Source organism: Merops nubicus, unplaced genomic scaffold, assembly GCF_000691845.1.
Source record: "Merops nubicus isolate BGI_N331 unplaced genomic scaffold, ASM69184v1 scaffold7250, whole genome shotgun sequence".
NCBI lineage: Eukaryota > Metazoa > Chordata > Aves > Coraciiformes > Meropidae > Merops > Merops nubicus.
The window spans coordinates 19,599-41,765 of record NW_008582087.1 but is presented as its reverse complement, the minus strand read 5'-3'; the positions used below and the strand labels follow the sequence as shown (position 1 = coordinate 41,765).

At 38.6% G+C, this 22,167-nt stretch overlaps 2 protein-coding genes across 2 annotated transcripts; one reads left to right on the top strand and one right to left on the bottom strand.

Moving 5' to 3' along the window:
• Window positions 1–620: 620 nt before the first annotated feature.
• On the top strand, window positions 621–10,904 carry ALG12 (ALG12, alpha-1,6-mannosyltransferase). Its single transcript, XM_008936484.1, has 9 exons — window positions 621–865; window positions 1,011–1,143; window positions 1,658–1,831; window positions 2,921–3,115; window positions 4,376–4,479; window positions 4,963–5,186; window positions 5,642–5,811; window positions 5,999–6,074; window positions 9,979–10,904. The coding sequence occupies exons 1-9, from the start codon at window positions 701–703 to the stop codon at window positions 10,208–10,210; spliced, it is 1,473 nt and encodes a 490-aa protein (XP_008934732.1). The 5' UTR covers window positions 621–700; the 3' UTR covers window positions 10,211–10,904.
• A 6,801-nt stretch (window positions 10,905–17,705) lies between these two features.
• Window positions 17,706–21,931, bottom strand: ZBED4 (zinc finger, BED-type containing 4). Its single transcript, XM_008936473.1, has 2 exons — window positions 21,078–21,931; window positions 17,706–21,029 (listed from the first exon to the last, which is right to left on the bottom strand). Exons 1-2 carry the CDS (start codon window positions 21,601–21,603, stop codon window positions 18,037–18,039), a joined length of 3,519 nt encoding a protein of 1,172 aa, XP_008934721.1. The 5' UTR covers window positions 21,604–21,931; the 3' UTR covers window positions 17,706–18,036.
• Window positions 21,932–22,167: the final 236 nt, after the last annotated feature.

The following is a 22,167-nucleotide window of genomic DNA, read 5'->3' as shown; positions in this document are numbered from 1 at the left end:
AGTGGCTCAGTGGTGCTGTGAAGCTGAGCCCCAGGGAGCTGGCCTTCCCTTCAGGGTAGCAGCATGAAGGAGGGGCCACCAACCTTCCTGCACTGTGGTAGACAGTGAATTTTAAGAATCCCTGGGCAGGATTTCGTCCTTGGCTCGCCGAGTCCAGACCTAGCCCCCGGCAACCTCAGAAGATCAAAGTGCTCTGTTCTGAGCAAGTTCTCATCCTCGTGGTTCCACTCCCACTAGTTTGAGTCCCAGACAGCTGAGAGAGTGTGTGGCAAAGATTGTGTGTTAATCCAGTGTTGGATTAAAGTGAGAGTGAATTACAAAGCTGCCTCTCCCCCAAAACGCAGGTGGCACCATCGGCGCTGGTGACGTTAAGGGACACAAAGGGAGAGACTTTGTTAAATAGGGTCTGTGCTGTCTGGGGGTTTGTGTAGGTGAAAACTAAAACCTTTACATTTACAGGAGAAGGTCCTGAAGTGTTGCCTGAATATGCTTTATCTACTACTTTATTCAATTCATTGAATGTCTATGAAAAAATGTGAATGGATTATTTAATTCATTCATCTTTTCTTAAACTTTCATGGTACTCTGGTGTGTTTTCCTCATGTTATCAATCTCTGTGTCTCTATACCATGTTATTAACCTATTTTCTTTTAATTTTCTTTTTAATAGTGGTAGAATACATGTGAATTCTGAAGGCAAGATGGCTCAGAAGAGGAGCTCGAGCGGGCAGTCGTTCCCATTGCTGCTGCTGATCATTGTTGTGGCCTTTGTTCATTTAACTGTCTGTCCTTTTACAAAAGTGGAGGAAAGCTTTAACCTACAAGCTATCCATGATGTGGTGTATCACCAACTGGACTTGGATAAGGTAAGCTGCAAAGAAGGTGTTCTTTGTTGGATGCCACTAAAGATAGCTATTCCTTGCTATATGAATAGGATGAATGCAATCTCAATATGATTTATCTCTTTTCCTTTGTTTCTGATTTGTCTTTCTTTGATTTTCTTTTTTGCAGTATGACCATAATGAATTCCCTGGAGTTGTCCCAAGAACGTTCCTTGGACCTATTTTTATTGCTGCTCTTTCCAGCCCAGCTATATATGTACTTTCTGTGCTTAAAATGTCCAAGTTTTACTCCCAGCTGATAGGTATGATAACTTTAAATCGTCAGAATAGGGATGTTTTTACTAATGGGTGGTGTTGTAACATTCAGTTTTTAGAGCAATGGTTAAAATGGGGTAGTCTTTAATGGGAGCTTTTGCAAACTGTGGGTACTGAGAGCCAGTGTGGTAATTCTACCCCTTCTTTAGGGTCACTAGGAGCACAGAGAGTGTCTGTGCCAACAAATGTCAGACAGTGCAGAAAACCCAAGTGTCTTCAGACAATACACTCCCATGTGTACTTCTTTGTAGGCTTCAGGAAACATTGTTTACTTTGGGCACTGACCTTTGTGCAAAATTATCAGGCACGTTAAAGGTGGACTGAAATAGATAAACTAATCAGGAAGTTTTGTGTGTTTTGTTTTGTTTTCTTTGAAGTGAGTTAATGTTGTGCTATTTTCAGTATTCTTCATAACTTCCTCCAGTTACATTAGGTAACATAGTTGTTCATTAGTGATCTGGCTGATATTACTCTTATTTATCACTTTTATTCTTCTCCTAGTCCGAGGCAGCTTGGGGCTCAGTGTGATTTACACATTGTGGAAGTTGCAGAAAGAAGTCAGAAAGCAGTTTGGAGCAACCACGTCAACAATTTTCTGTCTCATCACTGTTACTCAGTTTCATTTCATGTTTTACTGTACACGAACCCTCCCCAATGTATTTGCCCTTCCTTTTGGTAAGTAGTCACATGGGGATCAATTTAAAGCATAAGAATTCTTCTCAAATGCATTGCTGGTTAAAGCACATGGTCAAACCAAACCAATGTATGTGCTTGATTAAATTGTCTACAGAGGAAACAGCTTTCTCCTGAGACTGTGGAACAAACTCCCACCTCAGCATCTCCACCTTCTTTGGCTGGAGTTACCTACAAATGTGTCAGTTTGTACACTTAAATCAGTATATCAAAGTCAAAACCTTACTCTCTGCAGTTTTTCCCCAGAGATGATGAGAGGGAAGATTAACTACATGTAACAGATATTAGCTGAGTCACTTAATGCTTCAGTGCAAGTTGTTCAGCTAATAAAATCATGAGGTCTGTGTCAGGCCTTGTGTAGATCAGAACTGGAAAAAAAAACCCAAAACAGTTGAATTATCAGATGAACACTGTGTAGTAATAAAATTCTCAGATAATTTCTGCAAGTATGGAAAAAATACAAGCTGTTTCATGGTTTTGTACTATTAATATTTCACACATTTTCCTTAGAATCATGAACATTTTACTGTGTAGTCAGTGTGACATGATTTAAACTGTGGAAAAAGTAGAGGCAGCTTCATATGCAGGGAGGGATATGGTGTGTCTCCAGCTAACCATGCAAATGGGTTTTATAGTTCTTGTGCCCTGAGCAATAGACTGGAGTCTCATTTTTGGATTTGAAATGAGTTGCTGTTACTGTGAATGCAGGATCTATTCAGTCAAGAGAATAAACTAACTCCTCAGCTGCTACTGAGCAGTAATAACTAGGAATTGTATTTTGAAAGGATTTTAGTAATCCTTTAAGGTTTTGCTTCCCCCCTCCATAGACCTCCCCTAAAAAAATAGCTATTTAAATATACTCTTGAGGAAGAGGTCCTATGTTTTCCTTCTGTGGCTGGACTTTTCCAGCATCAGCTGTAGAAAGTTGTACCAGGAATTTCTGGGCTAGAAATGGTAGGAATACCAAGAGCAGGTTAGTGGGAAGTTAGAGGAACAAGATTTTAGCATTGTGGAAAGTATTCTCCTGTAGAGTTCAGCCTGTCAGATGGTATGTTTTATTTATTTTTGCAGTGCTCCTGGCATTGACATTTTGGATACAGCAAAAGCAAAGGCCGTTCATTTGGTTCTCAGCTTTGGCAATTATAGTCTTCAGATCAGAGCTCTGCATATTCTTGGGCCTCATGCTCATAGTGACGTTATTAACTAAAAGAATCTCCATTTTCAAAGTGCTTTCCCATGCTGTTCCTGCTGGATTTTTCTGTTTGGGTAAGTGCTTGGAAAAAAAACAAATGCCACATAGTAAATTCAACAGAATTCTGGAGTCATGACTTAATTTCTTTGGTGATCTGGCCCTTAGGGCAGTTTTTTTCCACTTTTTTTTCCCCTGATTCCATTTGCTGGTAGTATGACAAGCTTTTATTTCTTTGAAAATTTCCATGTGAGGACTTAAGTGTGCACAGAGCAGCAGAAAGATACTACAACCAAGGCCTTTAGGTGCTTATGGTACAATGTCCTGCTCTTAGAAATGTTTTCATGTGCAGGTTGACTTCAGTGTAGTTAGGACCTGGCTGTAGCTCTACACATATGTGATGCCTTCTAGTATCTACTGCTGTGGTGATAAGCTGAATCCTAGGGTAAAATACAGCAGACATGACAGGGAGAGTGAGCAAAAGGGTTATGGGGAGAGTCACAGTTCAGCTCTGTTTTTTTTATTACATTAATTTTATTAAGTGATTATCCATGCTAGAGAAGTTGAAAAATCCCCTTGTGTCCCACCCTTGGAAGGCTCATGCATATGCATAAGTCCTCTGAGCTTCTCTGCCAGCCTACAGAATTCAAAGTGCTGTTGTCAGGTGCCTGGTGAGGATCTCTGGTAGTACCCTGTCCCTCCACACTGTTGACAGTAGAAACAGTGAAAGATGATGCCATGTGCATTTGGAGGCACCTCCCAGGGTAAGTTTGGAGGTCTGGCAGGAGTTAGCCACTGGTCCTCCCATTGCCTCTCTGGGAAAGCTTCTTAAATACCAGAGCAGCTTTCACAGAGCTGAAGGTCAGAGATGGGGCAGAGGGATTTGCTGCTTTTCCTGCCTTTTTGTCTTTCATCTCTTATACTCCTTCCCTCCTGTCTAATCAACAACAGCAAACTTCTGGAGATCATTTTTCTTAATGTGCCATCTTTACAATAAAAACCCATTTAGTACCACTGGAAGTTGACCCAGGTTTCTTACCATTCATTCCATTGAATGCTCTAATATTCTTCTAAAATAAATTTTAATTAAGCAGCTGGGTTTGGAATGGGGTGAATCTCAGATTCCCATCTAACATGCTTCTGTTAAGACTTGTATTAAGAGGTGCCTTCCTCCTGCATTTCCCCTGCAAGACAGACAGAGTCAACCTTCTCTGTGGCTTTGGGTGAGGTTTAGTGTGTGCTCAGCTCACGTTGATCTCCTCAGTATATGTGCAGTTTGGATGTGCTGGTTTGCTGTTGCTTAGTTTTTAACTCATGCATCTTTTTATTTCTTTTAGGCCTAACAGTTGCTGTGGATTCTCTGTTTTGGAGGCAACTTGTGTGGCCTGAGGGGAAAGTACTCTGGTATAACACAGTTTTAAACAAAAGTTCCAACTGGGGAGTATCCTTTGAAACGTCCAGGGGAAAAAGACCTATTGAACATGACTAGCCAAAGCAAAGACTTGATGGAACCTATTCCTGAGATTCCAGTTATGGTGTTAAATTCTACTTTTCATCTAGTATTTCATTATTTGAAGTTGATGAGACAATGTCTATTTCTTAGATCTTCCTGTAAATTTTACCTTTCCTCTGCTGACTGTTCCTTGATGCTTCTTTGTGCTCAGCCAGTGTAAAGTCAGGATTCTTTCCCTTGGTTTTTCATGCTGCCCATCATTAGTGCCATTTGATGTACTTCTGCTGGGTGATGTGAATGCAGGTTGGCAACTGTTTTTATTTCTCAAAGAGTAAGGCAGGAAACCAAATGCCTGCAATAATGTGACCTACGAAAAGTATACTGCAGATTTGAAAAATTTGATGTGCAACTCTAAACAATAGTTATTTGTTTGCATTGAAAGCATCCTTAACTCTCCTCTTCATCTTGAAGACCTCCCCCTTCTTATGGTACTTCTATTCAGCCCTTCCTCGTGCTCTGGGGTGCAGCATTGTGTTTGTACCTTTGGGTGTAACAGAAAAAAGAACTCGGATCTTGCTTTTGCCAGCACTGGGCTTTATTTTCTTGTATTCATTTCTCCCACATAAAGAGCTGCGTTTTATCATCTACACTTTCCCTGTTTTCAACATAGTGGCTGCTAAAATGTGCTCACGAATGTAAGTTCAAAATTCTGTTGTTTGGGTGGTGTTGGGTTTTTTTTTGAATTTATTTATTTTGTTTCGTTTTTGTCCCTTCAAATGCAAAAGATCAAAACTTTCATTACTATTTTTATGGACTTCTTTCCATCTCAGAATCTGGATCATCTTGATATCCTTGTGTGCTTTAGAAACAAGGTCTTTAGCATTGTACCCATTTCACTAATGGGGAAAATGGAGACAAAGAAATGTTAAATTCTCTGACAAGACCATTTGGCAAGTTTGGGGCAGAGTTGAGAATAGGGCAAGTGTTTTAGACATTGAAAATAAATGCATTCCATACACATCATTATACTAAAATTTGTATTAACCTTTATTATATATCAGTGGAGCATTTATAAAAAGTTTTGCCACCATAGTTAGCTACCAGTATGAAAGAAAAATAAGAGTTTGTTTGTTTTTTTTCCCCTCAACAGTCTGAATAGCTACAGGAAATCCTGGCTGTACAAACTTGGCTCTTTCTTCGTGGTGGTGCATCTTCTAGCTAATGCTGCTTATTCAGGAACATCTTTATATGTCTCACATTTCAATTATCCTGGAGGGGTGGCAATTCAGAAGTTGCATGAGTTGGTACCTTCAACAGCAGGTATGTGAAGCTCACTCCACTTTTGCTTAATGTCAATTGCAATCTTTTATTTTGCTGCTGTATTTTTACATGTATTGGATATTACTTCTTCACACTATTTACATGTGGTTTTTTTTCTATTTTGTTAATGTGTTAGAGTGTTCTTAGAAGAAATTGAAGGTGTATTTTGTTTTCTTTGTTTATGTAGATGTCTCTGTTCATATTGATGTGGCTGCAGCACAAACAGGAGTTTCTCGGTTTCTGGAAATCAATTCAGATTGGAGGTATGTTCTGGATGAGTTACTTTGACATGAAGACAGGAGCCTGCTTCTTCCTTTTTGTATATGCACAGGGGCAAGCATCATGGATGTGGTTTCTGGTACAGCATATTTATTAAGCCAGGTCAAGAACAGTGTGAAACTTAAGAGAATTTGGATGTCTGTAGCACTGCCATTTCAAAAGTAGAGCACTGCAATGTTTTCTAATTGGTTTGGTTGGTCCTGGTTTGCCTTAAATAGCATAGAATCTTTTAAACATGTCAAAAACTGCAAAAAAATCTTCTCTTACTAAAAACACCAGTATCTTTAATGCAGGTATGTTTGGTATCTCACTAGATCCTGTAAAATACAGCTGTAGACAAACACTCTTGGCAAAGCAATGACTATAATTGTGGGGGTATCTTTATTCTCATCTTGCTCCATTTTGAGTGGTGTGTAGCAATGTGAAGTTTATCTGCATATCAATATTCAGAGTCTATTCTGTGGAACATCCTTCCCACAGATGTCTTTGAAGCTGCTGTTGTGGACTGTAGGTCACAGTCATAGGCTAAGGGAGAAATCAGTTCAGTGCTCTCTTACCATGACCAGCAACAACATACAAGAAGTTTTAAGGATCAGAATATTGAAGTGAATAGTAGGAGACATCCATGGGATGGTATTGTTTGCTTTTCAGGATGCAGACCAAAAAAAAGTCACCTTTCTGATTCTGAGGCCTGCCTCTTCAGCTGAAGTGTAGATTTCTCCAAATGTCATCTTAAAACAATTCAGCAGAAAGTGACACAATGCCTCACTTCATATTCACACAAAACAGAAGTAATACAAGCAGATTTTGGTTTAAGAAAGTACTCTGAGCACAGGGTTCTTTTTCCCCAGTTAGAGTTTGAAGAGTCAGATGAACAAACATAATTTATTTATTAGTATGATTAGAGATAAAATTAATTATCAAATGTGTCTGGGGGAATTATAAAAATCATTGAGCTTGCTATGCCTTATTGTATTTTCCATGTTCTCTCATTAATATTGTGATGGTACAGACAATTTAAAGCTGATTGGTCTTCACAGTTAGCAGTCCCTTGTTTATTCCAAATTGGTTTTTTTGCATGTTCAATCTATAGAAAGTCATAAGCCTCAAACAGTCAGGAGGAGACATTCAACAGAGTACAAGTGACAGAGCATAGCTAAAGTGTTCCAGTCTTTGTGTTCTGAATACACCTAAGTACACACACTGAATAGAACTCTACTCTCTAATTACAGTGTTTACTTTCAATGAACTTTTTGAGTTGGTGGGTTTTGGATTGTTTTGGCTGCAGTGTAGCAGCATTGGAAGGTGAATGAATAATACTGATGAATGTCTCAGTGCTGCAGCTACTACAGAGCAGTTTGTCTCTCACATTTATCTTTACTCCTCATTAAAAAAAAAACTAAAGACCAAAAAAATACAACCACCACAAACTCAAGGAAGGGCTGGTTCATCATAAAGTTTCTCATGAGTGATATAAGGCAAAATCCACAACTGAGCATCATACATAGCACGACCAGTTTGACAACACAACAGTGCAAAAAAGGTTAGTGGCAGCAGCTGTCCATTCTCTCTATCCAAGGAAGTGACAGCCCTTCAGAGGGGTGAAAACTTTTAATTTACCATCTTCATAGACTGTGTACATCAGGTGAAAACAGATTTATGGATGGAGTAGCTCTGAAGGCTGATGATTCATCAGGATAACTACAATCCATAAATAAAGGTGTAAGTTAACAGCTTTCAGGGGCGTGCTCAGATTAGATCTATTTGCCTCAAGAAAAATGCAAGTGATCCATTATTTTTCTTCAAAAGGTGATTGAAAGAGGCTTGATGCAGACTCTTACACAGAACAGGTGTTACAATCTTGTCTTCAATTAGTGCAGTGTCTTTGAACCAGGAATAGAGATGCTGTGTAAGCTTACAGTATTTAAAAATAATGACATTCAGAAATGCTTGCAGCCAGATGAAAGGCCCTTTATTTGCTGATGAAGAAAATGCAAAATTAGTAGTTGGTAAAGTTGTTACAAAGTATGCCATTCCTTCTGCCAGTTTGTACCCTCCTGAGTGGCATTGTGATCTTGGAAATAGATTAAATGAGTGTGTGATTCTATGGGGTTTTTTTGTTTTGTTTTTAAACAGAAGTGGCAGCACTTTTTCACTGTGCAAAGTCTAGTTCTGTATTGTGTATTTATTGATACCTCTGGAGTCCTGGGGTCTGTTGTGTGTTACCAAAATTTTAGTTAACAATCCACACAAATCCTGTAGTTTGTTCCACAGTGCTTGCTTTAAGTACCTTCAATGTTAATGACTGCTCTGTCAGGAAGTGACAGACTTGATGAGAGGCCAGTCCTGCAAAGACACACGTGGCAAAAGATGCAGCCTGCATTGACTCCTAGGTGTGTGTAAGAGACCAAAGGGTTGGGATCACACCAAGTCCCTACCAGTGGCCAGGCCTGTAAGAAAAGCCCCAGCCTTGAGCAGGTGGCTTGTGAAATGCAAGGGAGGGACCAGGATGCAAGAATAGGAGCTACAGAAGCTGGGATAAAACACTCCATAGAAAATGGTAACAGAAGGGGTGAAGATCTGGGCACAGCTCTTCTCTGTAACCCAAGTGAATGGATGCTCTTTTACAGTTAGATGCCTAAGACTGTCTTGTCAAAAAAAAATACCCATAAAGGTAAGGAATCTCTGTCTTCTGGACAGTCAGCAGCATTAGTGGAGAATGTTTTTCTGGAATATGCAGCAAAGATTTGAACCCAGGTCTGCCACTTTTAGAAACACACTTAAAAGTGGTCTGTGGAGTGTTTTAGGATGGACTTACCTTATTTTTCCCATTTGAAGTTTTTAGATTGAGTACTCCATCAGGCTGCCAGGTCCAGTGTGAGAATCTTAACCCTTGGGCTATAAATTCCACCTGACTCTCTTCAGTGAAGAAGTAAATTATTAAAGAAGTGGAACTGTGTTTTCATGAGACAGTGAGGGACATCTATCCCAAGTTCTAGAAAATGAGAGAGGTTCATACAACTCTGAGATAATGAACTTCAGTTGTGGATTTAAATCAGAGTGGCTGGATCTAGATCTTTCACATCCTTACCAAATGATGAAGTCACTTGTTTGCTCATCCTGCAAGTTCTCTCTACAGCTAGATTGTGTAGAACTCCTTTTAAGAAATAATTGGAAGTGTTATATAATAAATGTTCAGTGGTTTTAGAAGTCATCAGTTTCTTATGTATTTTTTTTAAAAATAGAATTTATATGTATTTAGGTACTTAAACAGATTTATAAAACCTGACCCCAAATGACCTGCCCAGACATGTAGCAGATCAGGGAACTGAACCCAGAAGTGCAAAATTACTCTAATTGCCAGGCTGTTCTTGCTTTCCTACAGTATTCAAGGAGTTCTTTTCCCTGCTATTCTCTGATGCTCCTACTTTTTAATGTATAATTACTAGAAGATAGAGGGTTCTGCTGAAATGCCTCATATTATTTTTTTCTCATTAAAAACAAACAAAAGCAGCACTACCAAAAAAAAAACCCCACCCAAACCACAGTTCTTCTAGAGTAAAACTTAAAAATGAGTCCAGTTTTATACAGCCTTAGGCTTTGGTGTCCATTATCCACAGAACTCGGGTAGAGGACTAGTGAGGAATCTTCTGGGGGTCCTGATTCATAGCACAACAGCAGCACAAAGACTTGCATGGAATGGCTGGCTCCCTAAACTCTTAAAAAATACTAGTTCCTCCTCCAGTACTAGTTAATTTAATCAAGAGATGTAACTGAGAAAGTTACAGTTCCTTCTGTTTCATCTTGGATGCTACATGCCCTTGCAAAACTGGAGATGTTTAATATGTAAACAGAGGAAGGTAAATAAACTTTCTTTATTCTTTACAGATATGACAAAAGAGAAGATGTGAAGCCAGGAGACCAGTTGATGTTTTCTTACACACACATACTGATGGAAACAAACCCTCTTCAAATATCCCATTACAAGACAACCCACAGGCCACTGGCCAATATACCTGGCATCAGTAAAATCGGGTTGAACCTCACTGCACTACCTCCTTTTACTTTAAACTTGAAACCAAAATTAGTACTGTTGGAAAAACTTCCTGTATCATCTTGACTGTGAATTTAATGTAAGTCTTTTGATGTAATTTTGCTGGTGACTGAGTAACCTAAGACCACAGCAAACTGTCATTCCAGCACTGCAGTTCAGCTTCTGGGGAAAGGCATGGAAAACCTTTGTACCAGTTGGTATTTAGCTCTGTCCTGTTTTTTTTTTTTAACATAAATATTACAATGCATTCCTAGTCAGTATATACTTGAATACTGAGCTGTATTGTTAGATATGTTTGAAAGAGGCTACCTACAAGTTTAGTGGTGTTTAGTAAAACCTGTCTACTTGGTTTGGTAGCTGTCTGTTGCATAACATAGCTTGTCCTGTGTAAGATACATCATGGGACAGGTCTGTGCTAGGGCAATAATTTGACATGTAATCTGTGTGTGCAAAGATGTATTCTATTACTTGATGTGTCTGCAGGATTGTAACCTCCTCAGTTGTCCCATTGCCTGTGTGAAACTTAATGATGTTATCAGCATAGGAAAGCCATATTCATTGTAGCTTCATCACAATACCTAATTGTGCCCTGCAGGCAACTAATTAAAGTGAAAGATTCACTTGAAAAGGAGCTGGACCTCTTGACAAGCACTGTCTCATAACAGATTGGAGTACTAAGGGATGGTGATCTTTATTCCACTGGTTCATGAGTAAGCAGTAACTTGGATTTCACAGGAAAAAGGGGTTTTTAAAATCATTTCCCTCTTCTGCTGTAATGATGTTATTGGAGTTTTCAGTACAAAAATTTACTTATGAAAATATTCACTTGAATACATTTCAAGAAAATAGGTGCTGTTTTCCTTAATTTTTTTTTAAGTAGTCTGTTTGGAAAGGAATAATATAATGTGCCATGTGTTGCATTCTATAAACTAGAATAAGATAGCATGCTCTGTAGTCTCTTTATTAGATGTTTTTGTTAATGTTGTCTGCCTAAGTTGCTCTGTGGATGAAGTTAAGGGGTAAATGAAGGAAAAGAAGTTACAATTTGGGTTAGGGACAGTTAAAAAAAAAAAGCATTGCTGAAATAATCATAGGCAGAAAACTATTCCTTGCTCACTGAAAACTCAAGTAAAATATTGTTATTGAATAAAGTGTTTGGTTTTTTTTTTTAAAGTGTGCTTCATTCATGAACTACCTTTACCTGTGTATATTTTATTTTTCAGTTTGCAGTACCATGTTTTCTTTTTATCCTCTAGATTATGTATCAGAGGAACTGATCTGGTGGGGTGGAGCCTGCTCCCCGTGGGTGGCTGTTGCACAGGCTTCCTCAAGCTCAACAGATCTGGCAGAGGCAGCTCACAGAACTTGTTGGTCCAGTCTCTGGCTGCTCTTGAAATTGAAATCACTGAACTATTATCTATTTATTTGACTTGTCTTTGGAAGAAAACAGCTTCCTCCAGAGCCAGTTTGAACATCAAACCATTCACATGAGACAGAAAGAAGTACATGTGCAAGTAGATGAGAATATGGAATATAGAGGAGAACTTTAGAGCAAGGATGTAGGCCATTATGTTAAGCCTAATCATGACTTTACGTAAATCCCACCCCTGTAACCACAACTCAAGAACCTAAAATTTGTCCTGCTCAAGTGCAGACAAACGCCTGCATTGCTTTGTAGACAAAAGGGCTGGCCCAGGACCCAGGCAGTGCTTGCAGCACTACAGCACCAGTGGCTCTATGACTTCTGTGACTGCCTGGGGAACCCCCTCCAACATCATGGTAGCCCACACCCAGCATGAAAAGGGGCAGCTGTCAAAACTGGGATGAAGATTACTGCAGTTTTTTTCCCCCAAGGCTGCTTTCAATAAAGAAATAGTCTTTGGAAGGGAAACTAAAGCACTCTCTCCTTTCTCTTAAGGGAATCTTCTCATCTCTGAACCCTGTGTGGGTCTTTCTGTAGCTCCACAAGACACAGAGCTTATTTTCTCCTTCAATATAGACTAATACTCAGTGTACTTGAAGGAAGGGGGGGGGTGTTTATATTCCCTTAGGTATAAGAGGGCATTAAGAAAGTCTCTCACCCCTTCTACACACTGGAAGTGGAGTATTAAAAATTATTCTGGATTTGGGGGTCACAGGGGAAGCCTCAAGTTACCGTATAAATGGTGCAGTTAAGAGACACTCTGAAAACTTAATTGATTGAAATTTTGAAGGGACTGCAAATAAATTTTAATAAACTTCTCATGACTGTTCAAGTTCTTAGAATAAAAAATTCTCTTCATGAAAGCAGAAATCGGGTGATCATATTCAAATAACTAAGGGCTGAATTAACCAGAATAAAGAAAAAGACAGAACAGTCCACCTATAAATTGCTACATCTATGACATTTAAACACAGAATGGAGTTGTAAATAAAATGCATTTAACATGTCCAATACTGCTGTAGAATGGGATTTATTTTAGGATGTCTTGTCAGACTCCCCAAAGGTCAAATGCTGCATAGCATCATGCATTGCCTTTTGAAGTTTGGCTTCATTTCTTAGAAACAGTAAAGGACAAGACTATGAAATGATTTGGACAAAAACTTACCACCATGTCACATCACCCAGAGGTAGTGAAGAGTCTTAAGCCTCAGATTTAGGGCACCCTGTGTTGTAAAACTGAACAAACTAATTGCATGAAAATAGTTGTGGAACATTTCTGAATGCTGAAAGGAAAACTGCTTCGAAAGAGGGTTAAACAGATGACTCTCCCATCAGGAACCAAAGATCAAGGAACAACTTCCAGTTCACGGTCTCTAATAGAATGTTCAGAGCTAGGAAAAAAATTTCAGAATGTATTTAAGTTATACCTGCCCTAAGTACTTGCTAGGGGTCTTCTCTCCCAAAAGAGAATTTGGGACCAGGGACTTGGAGAATGGTTGTACTGAATCTGGCGTAAAATGTATTTTTCAGTAACACTGAGACAAGCCAGAAGGTGTCTCGGGTTCCTCCCTTTGCCATCCCTTTCACTTCAGCCATCAAACACAAGCCTCAAAACCATGTAACTGCATAACACTTTTGGAAACACTGTTACACCCATTAATCTCTCTCCCTGGCCATTTCACACAACGCTTGGGTAAGACAGGTTACACATTTTGGGGCAAAGGCTGAGATTGTGCTGCCTCTCCTACTGCAGTTACAGTAGGAGATACAGCAGATAGGAGCATTCCTATCTTCCTGAATACTTCTAGTCCTTTCCATAATGCTCGAAAGGTGACAGGAGATTTAAGCACTTGTTTGCTGTATCTCCCTTTCAGTGCCAGTGTGTCCCTTTCCCCTGAGAGCACCTTTTAATACGCAGCAGAAGGTAACTCTGAAGTCTAGTGTTGCTGCCCTCGATTTACAGCCTGTGCTCATTAAATATCCCCCTTCCCCTTCCTGGAGAGCTTTGCTTGTAACTTAGCAGTCAGAGTCTTTCTTGGACAACTGACTTTGCCATTTGAAAGAAAAGAAGATGACCACAAGCTGAGGTTATCACTGATGTAAGCAGCCACAGCCTTCTCAGTTACCCACTTGCCTAATTAGTCTCAGTTATGTTTTACATGGAATGTATTGCCACCTGCTTAAGGTATGACACAGTTTAAAAGGGATTTTGCAAAAAAAACCCTGACGTTAAATGACAAAGAATACCTCTGTGAAGGTTTTCTTCATCTTTTATTGAAATCTATGTGATTTCTAAACATAATTGATCCATTTTGTATGCAACTACTTATTCTAGATGGGCTCTTTAGATAAACACAAGTAACTAGAACTACTTCGGGTTGTTCATTTCAGAACTTTATGACAGCAAGGACAGCGTTTCTTCTGAAATTCTGCATCTTACTGTCATGAACAGTCTTTCAGAAATTCTGCTTTATTTCAGCTGCAACTGCCTTTGGTTCTGTGCCAAGGCTTGATTTGTATTGTTATGTCAATTTTAAAGTAAAAATGCTGTCTGAAATAAAGAGTCCATCTTTCCTTTAAAACTGCCAATTCAAGTCAAGAAATTTGAAGCAGCAATAGGTCCATACAACCACAAGAGAGGTAGTGCTTAAGCATCTATCTAGCCCTTGGAACTCAAGCTGATACCTTAGCTGGGGACATCACTGGTTAGTATTTCTGCTTGGCATACTCCATTTTACCATTGTACAAAATGAACCACTTCTGGGGCAGTTTTACAAGGAAACTAGAAGGTAAGGAAGCACTCCTGTCACTCAGAGTAAAGCAAAGGATGAATGTATTTGTGGACAACTAAAGTGTTTGTATAAGATGTAAATAATCTGTTATTAGAAAGTGTCATTTGCTAATTATGTTTATTTTTCCTGTGTTTGGAGATATCTACATGAAAGTTTGTTATGATCAGCTCTTTGTAGTGACAGAAAAAAAATGCTGCTTTAAGGGACAGATCTCTCAACTGCAAACATCTGTGTTGAGCTTGTCCTCTACATTTAATCAATCACATCCCTATGCTGGAATTTAAACTGCTCTAGATGGAGGTTTTGGTTCCTTGTATATCCTCACTGGCCAAATGGAAAGGGGCAGTGTGGGGGGAGCATTCTCACAGGCTTCCAGAGCACGATATAGATCTCAGTAGGTACTTGCCCTTATACACCCTTCACAAGGCTTGAGTTCCTTGAAATGCTGTTAGAGATCTCTACTTCTTCCCCTTCCTACTTTTAAGCACTACACAACATTTCTTGCTGTGGTGTGCAATGAGTTGTTACACCTGCCTACTCTTGAAAAGAAGCAAAAGCTGTAGGATTCTCACAATGACACAGTATCTTCAGTATCATCAACACCTTTTATGGTAAGAGGGGAAAAAAAGGGTCTGCTTATTAAATTTTTTTTCTAAAGTTGCTACTATGCTGAAATTAACTGTTTAAATAAAATAAATAGGGCTGTTGCAGGTTCACTGTATCATTATGTATGAGGGAACTGCTGCTGCTGCAGGATTGGTGCAGCACAAAGTCAAGCTTGATGAAAATTCCCTGGTACCAGCGTGTGCTTTGCTACAGTCTGAGGAAAGGTCAAGTGAAATAGGGGAGCTTCCTATGCATTACAAATATGAGAAGGGTTGGGAAAACCAAGATAAATAATCACTAAGAATTTATATTTAAAATAGTAAAGTAAACCCAAGACAAACCCCACCCACTCAATAACTTACCTCAACATTTCAATGAAAGCTTTCAGCCCTTCTTTTGAAGTAATCATCTTCTCAAAGGTGGCAGTGCCTGAACTGAAGATGGAGTTGCTCCTGTTAACTCCTACAGAAGGATCGAGGCTTACAAACAAAAAACAGGGACTTTGTGCTTTCAGTGCTTCCCATTTTAAGTTTTAAAGAATTACCTGTTTTGTTTTTTAGGTCTTTTGGGGCTGAACAGTATCTTTACAAAGACTCCAACATAAGCCTATTATTCTTAAACAAGCTGACACTGTAACAGTGTGGTCTTACAACTAAGTCCTTCAAAACAAGAGGAAACTGCAGGTACAAAAAGGAGACAACTGAGAAAATCTTGCTTTTAAAAAGTGACTCGTTCTCATGCCCTGGGGAAAGGTTTGCATGACTCTACAATACCCAGATGAATAAGATGCAAATTGGGGGCTACAAAATGTTCTCCAGCTTTCCACATGGAGTTACACAGTAGTGAAGAAGGTCTTCAGAGGAGCCTAGATGCTTATCCAGAGAACTGTGACTTCCAGGAAGGCTTCTTCACATCTACCTTAGCTGGTATGAGGTGGCTCTACAGTGCTTTCAGTCAAAGGCTGTATTTACATTCAAGCCTTGAGTGAAAATTGTATCACTTGTTAAAAAAAAATAATTTTCTTCATCCTCTACCTCCCTCTCTAATGGTTTGGAGAGATTAAACACCTCCTTTACAGAGGTCAAGGTTATATTCACAGTTAAAATGGAGGGAAAAAAATTGAGATAATAATTAACCAGTAACCAATTAAACATGTTTCCCAATAAGCTGCTTCAAACTCACCTAGTTCCAACTATACATAAACTAGAACAAATTAGTTTATTACTGCAGAAAAAAAAAAAAAAACAAACATGGTGTTCTCATTTAACCCTAAAATGACAAAGAAATGCTGACTATTGATAGAATTAAAAGTTGCCCTTTAAAATACTGGAGACAAAATGCAGTATGAATTTTTCCAATGTATGCTATATAATACTTTACTTAAATAGTTCAGGTGTAAACATAACTGACGAAATAACAATTGAAATACCTGACACCATAAAAGGTTTAGAGAAACATCACATGGAAAACAAATGAACCCGGGAAAGAATTCAACAAATCTTCCTGAGGTTGAGTAGCTTGAGTGAAATGAAAAGAACCAGAAGCCAAGCTTAAGTCCAAAGTCCTAAATGGAAAACCAATTGTTTCACATAGCATGTTCTTTGGTATACTTAGGATTACAATTGTGTCAATTTTTTATTCAATGCTTGTCTTAAATCCATCTGAAAATAAAAGGCAGTGTTGACTACTACTAGAAAATTGCAAATAAAATGTTTAATTTCAGAAACTGAGTTCACCATTTATAAATACACTAAAACATAGTAAATGCAAAATTAGATTAGGCATAGGTACAGTATTTTAACAAAGCTACAACTTTCCTAAAAGGTCATAGGCAAATTACTTGTTTCCCAAGAATAATTCAATGAAAACTGAAATGAGAAGATTAATCTTTCTAGAGTTTTAAAAAAAAAAACACAGAGAATTTTCCTTCCAGATTAAAATGCTGGCTATATTTTTTTCTGTCTTATTTGGGGTTTTGAGGGCTCTATATCCCATTTGCCTGCTGGACACCAACAGTTAAGAATTACCCCTACTACATAAAATTCTAAGCAGTGCACCATATCCATAAGGCTATTACTGAAAATCAGAAGACCAGTTATTTCTGTACTAGGAGCTTTAAGACAGGCTCTTCTACACAACTGAAATTATGTTAGGAGTACAGGCTCCATTTTACAACAGGGAACCTCAAAGTTTCGATGCACTAAAGATTGGAAAAGGCTTTAGAGTGACATTAGAGTCTTCCTGGTAAGTTTCTTGCCTTGTTTTTTTTTTTACACGGCATTAAATAACAAGCATTAATTCACATACTTTGATAAGACTTCCAAAGAGCTTTTTTAAATACCCAGAGTATTTCTGTAGTTCAAGTCAAAATGTCAGACCTGAACAGGAGAACCCAGAATGGGGAGTTTTACTACCGATTGCTGTGTAACTGACATTCCACATCATCTCAAATTTAAGATTTATTTTCAGATACTCAGTCAACAGTCTCCAGTAAACACACACCTTCCTCAACAACTCTTCTTGATGCTTTAAGTACTTTTAGGGCTTGCAGTTAAAAAGACCACGTGATAAAAAGACAGCTTGAACCCCATCTTTCATGTACAGCTTGCTTTTGACAACTACAAAAGCTGTTCTGTTGCAATTAAAGCAATGTTCAACTAAAATACAGTACCTGGTTTATGGTTTTTACATAATAATTGAATAAAAAACTACAGAATAGAACTGTTTACATCTTTTTTTTGCCATTCTATTAAAACAAATGACTGAGCTTTTTTAAAGATCATTTACAATTATGGATTAAAACCTACATAATTTTGTATAATTTGTCAAGACAGGCTATCTCTAGTGTGAGCTTTTAAAAAACATATATACAATATCTGGCCTGAAGTACTATGAATAAGGCACATGTAGACATATTGAAAGCTGAAAAAAATGAAACTAGAATTTGGAATTATAGTCACTGATTAGATGTCATACATGGCCCCTACTGGAGCAATTTAAAAATCCGAGTTATAGATAGTTAATATCCAGTGAGCAACAACAGATTTAGTCTAGCAGTTTGTTCATTAGTTTCAATACTGGAAGTATATTAAAGGAAGATTCACTTTCAAAAAGATAAGCTTTTCAAAGTGTTCAATCATTAACCTTGACTGACTAAAGTTGTTGCTTTCATTGGATGTACTGAACAATCTCTCTGAAGGAACAATGCTTGGCGGACAACCCAAGAATCTGACAGCCAATTTTGACAGTACTGGCCAAGATGACTTCTTAAAGTTCCAGTAAGTTAGAGGATCACAGTTATGCTCAAGCACTTCTTCCTCCAAGTAAGAAAGCACCATTTCCTCTGGTAACTTCGTTCTCTCTTTCAGGTCTTTCGTTTTCTTCATGTCACCCATAAGTGACCAAAGATTATCTTCCCCACATGAATTTGTAGATGGTGAACCTATATCACATCCATTGGAAACAGGTTTATCATCATCTGAGGTAGAACTCATTATTTCCAGCTCCCTGATTAAGTCTTGTTTATATTGTTCAGCCTCCTCTTCTGTAAATAAGGATGTTTTATACCGGGGATCCAGAAGCGTAGCAAAAATGTACCTTGGATCGTGAAGTGTGGAGGACAACCTACTCACCATAGCTTCTTTCAAAGATTTCAGCATAGTATCTATGCCCATTGTTTCCTCAAACAGCATTTCTATTTTCCTGTTAAGTATATGAATCATTGGAATCACTTGGCTTAGCGTAGACATGTGTGTACTCATCTCCCTGCTTGCAGCCTCGAAAGGTTTGAGAGCGTGACACACCGACTGCATGACTTCCCACTGGTCACAGCTTATTAGCTCCCGAAAGCTGCACTCTATTGACATCTCATCAATTGCTCTCTTCTGTTCAATCAGACGTTCCAGCATGTGAAATGATGTATTCCACTTCGAAGGAACGTCTTGTATTAGCTGATGCTGAGGCAACTCATACTCTTTTTGCAGCTCAGCTAACTTCTCTTTTGCTTTTGCTGACCGATGGACGCGTTCACAGATCTTTCTTGCAATACTAAGCAGATTCTGAACCATTCTCTGGCTTTTAATAGCCTCATTTACAATGACATTAACAGTGTGACTAAAACATTGTACACTTGAATGATCACCCTCGTTTAAAGTTTTCTCTATGCTCTGATTATCAGTAACAGTAATCCCGATCTGAAGGCCGATGGAAGTAATCCACGTTTCCCACCAGTACTCTAACTGCTTTTGGATACTGATTCCATTGTAGTCACAATCAACCTGTGACACATTTAATAGGGCTGAACAGTGGTAATCCTCACACTGTGGTCGAAATGAAGACTCAAATGTTACCCAATGAGCTGTCAGGGTGAGATATTCTCGTGTTTGGTTGCTCATCCATATTCCGGATGTAAAATGGATCACTCCACTTTCAGCTTCTTTAAGATGTGAAATAATTATCTGTTTTACATTATCATACATATCTGGAATTGCTGTCCTAGAAAAGTAAGATGGAGAAGGTAAAGAATACTGAGGTTGCAAATATTCAAGCAGCCTGTTAAAGCCAATGTTGTCTACAAAAGAATATGGCTGAAGGTCAAGTGCAATCATTTCGGCTACGAGACTTGTGATTTTTTTGGCAACTGGGTGAGAGTCACAAAACTTGTCATTGGTTTCATCAAAATTTGAAGACGCTAGTAACTCTGTGCTCAGGGGCACGTGGTTATCCGTAGAGGAGGATAACACTGTCTCTGAGACATCAGTTTTCAACACGTTGCTATGAAACCGCTGCAAATGTCTTAGAAGGCAACTTGTGCCTAGATTTGTTGGCTTTTTCCCCCTACTTATTGTACGGCCACAGTGCATGCATATTACTTTTGTTGAATCTGCAGAACAAATTGAAAAGTGATTCCACAGTTTTGAGGTCTTCTTACTATTAACAGGAAATATAATTTGATTATCGTGTGTAACCATTGTAGGCAAGTCAGTCAACTTTGAGGATGAACATTCTGCAGAAGCCAAGGTGGCGTAAGGAGAGTTTGCCAAACTCACATCAAGAAAGCTCTTTTGGTTCCCAATCACATCAGGATGGCGTCTATACAGATGTCTCATCAAGCAGCTTGTGCCCACATCTCCTTTCTTACCACGGCTTATCACACAACTGCAGTATCTACATACTGCTTTCAGGCTGTCTGCAGGTGACAGTGAAAAGTGGTGCCAAACTTCCGATTTAAGCCTTTTCATAATCCTTTTGTTTTGCTGAAATACAGCAGTAGGTTCAAATATTAGTGGACCTAATCCCTCACACTGTTTCTCAGGAGATGAAATAAAGGAGACTTCACCTATATCATCAGAAGACGACAGCATTGAATCTTCCACAAGAGCATCTCCAGAAGAGAGATTGGTATGGATCTCCTCAGAGATTCTGTCTGGAGAAGAAGAAACAGAAGTTGATTCTTTCATTAGTTTTTCGGGAGAGGACGACATAGAATTCAGTTCACTATCTGAGGGTAGTAAAGAAGGCAACAGTGTTGGAGGTGCAGTGTAGAGGGGTGGTATGCTAGTACCACCCCCATTCTCTTGCAGGACAATAGAACGATGGGCTCTCCACATGTGTCTTATTAAACAACTTGTCCCCAGGTCTTTTCCATTTTTCCCTCTACTGAATTCATTCATGCAGTGGATGCAAACAGCTTTAGAATTATCTAGAGGCGACAAATAAAAGTGTTTCCAGACAGCAGATCTCCTTCTGGAACCTGATGTGCTCTTTGGAATTACAACGTTTTTTTCTGCTACATTCTCTGCAGTGTCATCATACTGGTTGTTGGATAGCTGTGGAGATGATTCAACCATGACTTCTTCTTTGATGCACTTTTCAGAAACGGAAAGATCTGATATTTCTTCGGAAGAAACAACAGAAACGGATTCCTCAATTATTCTATCTGGAGATGGTATTTTAGAAGCCACTTTCTTGACCAGTTTTATGGGGGATAACATAGAACTCAGGTCTCCAACGTCTGCAGACTGGGGTGGCAGTAACAACGTAGGTGAAGAAAAGGAGGATATACCTGGCATGCTTAGATTGCTTTGAACTAGTACAGTGGGATGGGCTATACCTGGCATACTTCGGTTTCTTTGAACTAGTACAGTGGGATGGGCTCTCCTCACGTGTCTCATGAGACAGCTTGTACTCAGGTCCTTTTCATTTTTACCCCTGCTGAATTCTTTCAAACAGTACATACATATTGCTTTAGTGCTATCCCTAGGAGATATAGAAAAATGGTTCCAAGCAGGTGACTTTTTTCTGGAGCTTATGTTTCTGCTAGAAAGGAGGCTTTGTGTCACAGCTTCCATTGCTACATCATACAGCGTACTACTATACTGAGAAAAAAGAGATCCATAATTATCTTCATTTTCTGTAGATAAGTATTTGCCAGTGTTGTTGGTAATGAAGTTCTTTTCTTTCTCTTCCTGTTCATCACTGCTGTCCCCATGTTTGAAATCATCTTGTTCTGTCTTTATATCCATTCTTTCTAGAGTACAGTTAATGCTGTCTTCCTCTTGTTCTACTTTTAAGTTATTGATTTTACCCAATACAAAATTACCATCCATTCTGGGGGAACCTGCTTTATTCTTGTCCATGGATGACAAAATCTTCTTGCCAAGTCTTCATTTATTAATAAATATAGATAATTTAAAATATTATTTAAAATTTGATTAAAATTATGTATCTTGTATACTGAATGCACAAACACAAATGTGCGTTTTAAAATAATCTCTGGTTTATGATTTCTGTATTCGTGTTGTGCATAAGCAAATATGATTAGTCATAAAAATGCATTTTATAGATTTAAAAAAAAATAAAATTATAGACGTAATGAAATCCTTTTTTTTTTTTTCCCCAGGATCAGGACATTTCAGGTCATAGATGAATGTTCCCAAAGATGGCTACTGTTAAATGCTTCATGTTGTAGACATAATCCTAAAAAATGAATATTCTGTTTTCTCATTGAAGGAAGCCATTCTGTTCATCTTGACTGGGCAATGGCAATTCTTTTGCACCATCTAGAAATAAGAAAAAAAAAAAAAAATAATCAGAAAACAAAGTTGACTAACACACTTTAAATAACTACAGTGAAACGAAACTGAAAACATGCAGTAAATGTTCTGTAAGTTTGGTTTGGTTTTGGTTGGTTGGTTGTTGTT

What these genes read in the sequence shown, in the direction of transcription:
- ALG12 (XM_008936484.1), top strand. Translation starts at nt 701, where the DNA reads ATGGCTCAGAAGAGGAGCTCGAGCGGGCAGTCGTTCCCATTGCTGCTG. An exon ending in ACCAACTGGACTTGGATAAG is followed by an intron (nt 866 to 1,010) that starts GTAAGCTGCAAA and finishes TCTTTTTTGCAG; the next exon opens with TATGACCATAATGAATTCCC. An exon ending in GTTTTACTCCCAGCTGATAG is followed by an intron (nt 1,144 to 1,657) that starts GTATGATAACTT and finishes TTCTTCTCCTAG; the next exon opens with TCCGAGGCAGCTTGGGGCTC.
- ZBED4 (XM_008936473.1), bottom strand. Translation starts at nt 21,603, where the DNA reads ATGGACAAGAATAAAGCAGGTTCCCCCAGAATGGATGGTAATTTTGTA. An exon ending in AAGAAACCGAAGTATGCCAG is followed by an intron (nt 21,030 to 21,077) that starts GTATAGCCCATC and finishes TAAGCATGCCAG; the next exon opens with GTATATCCTCCTTTTCTTCA.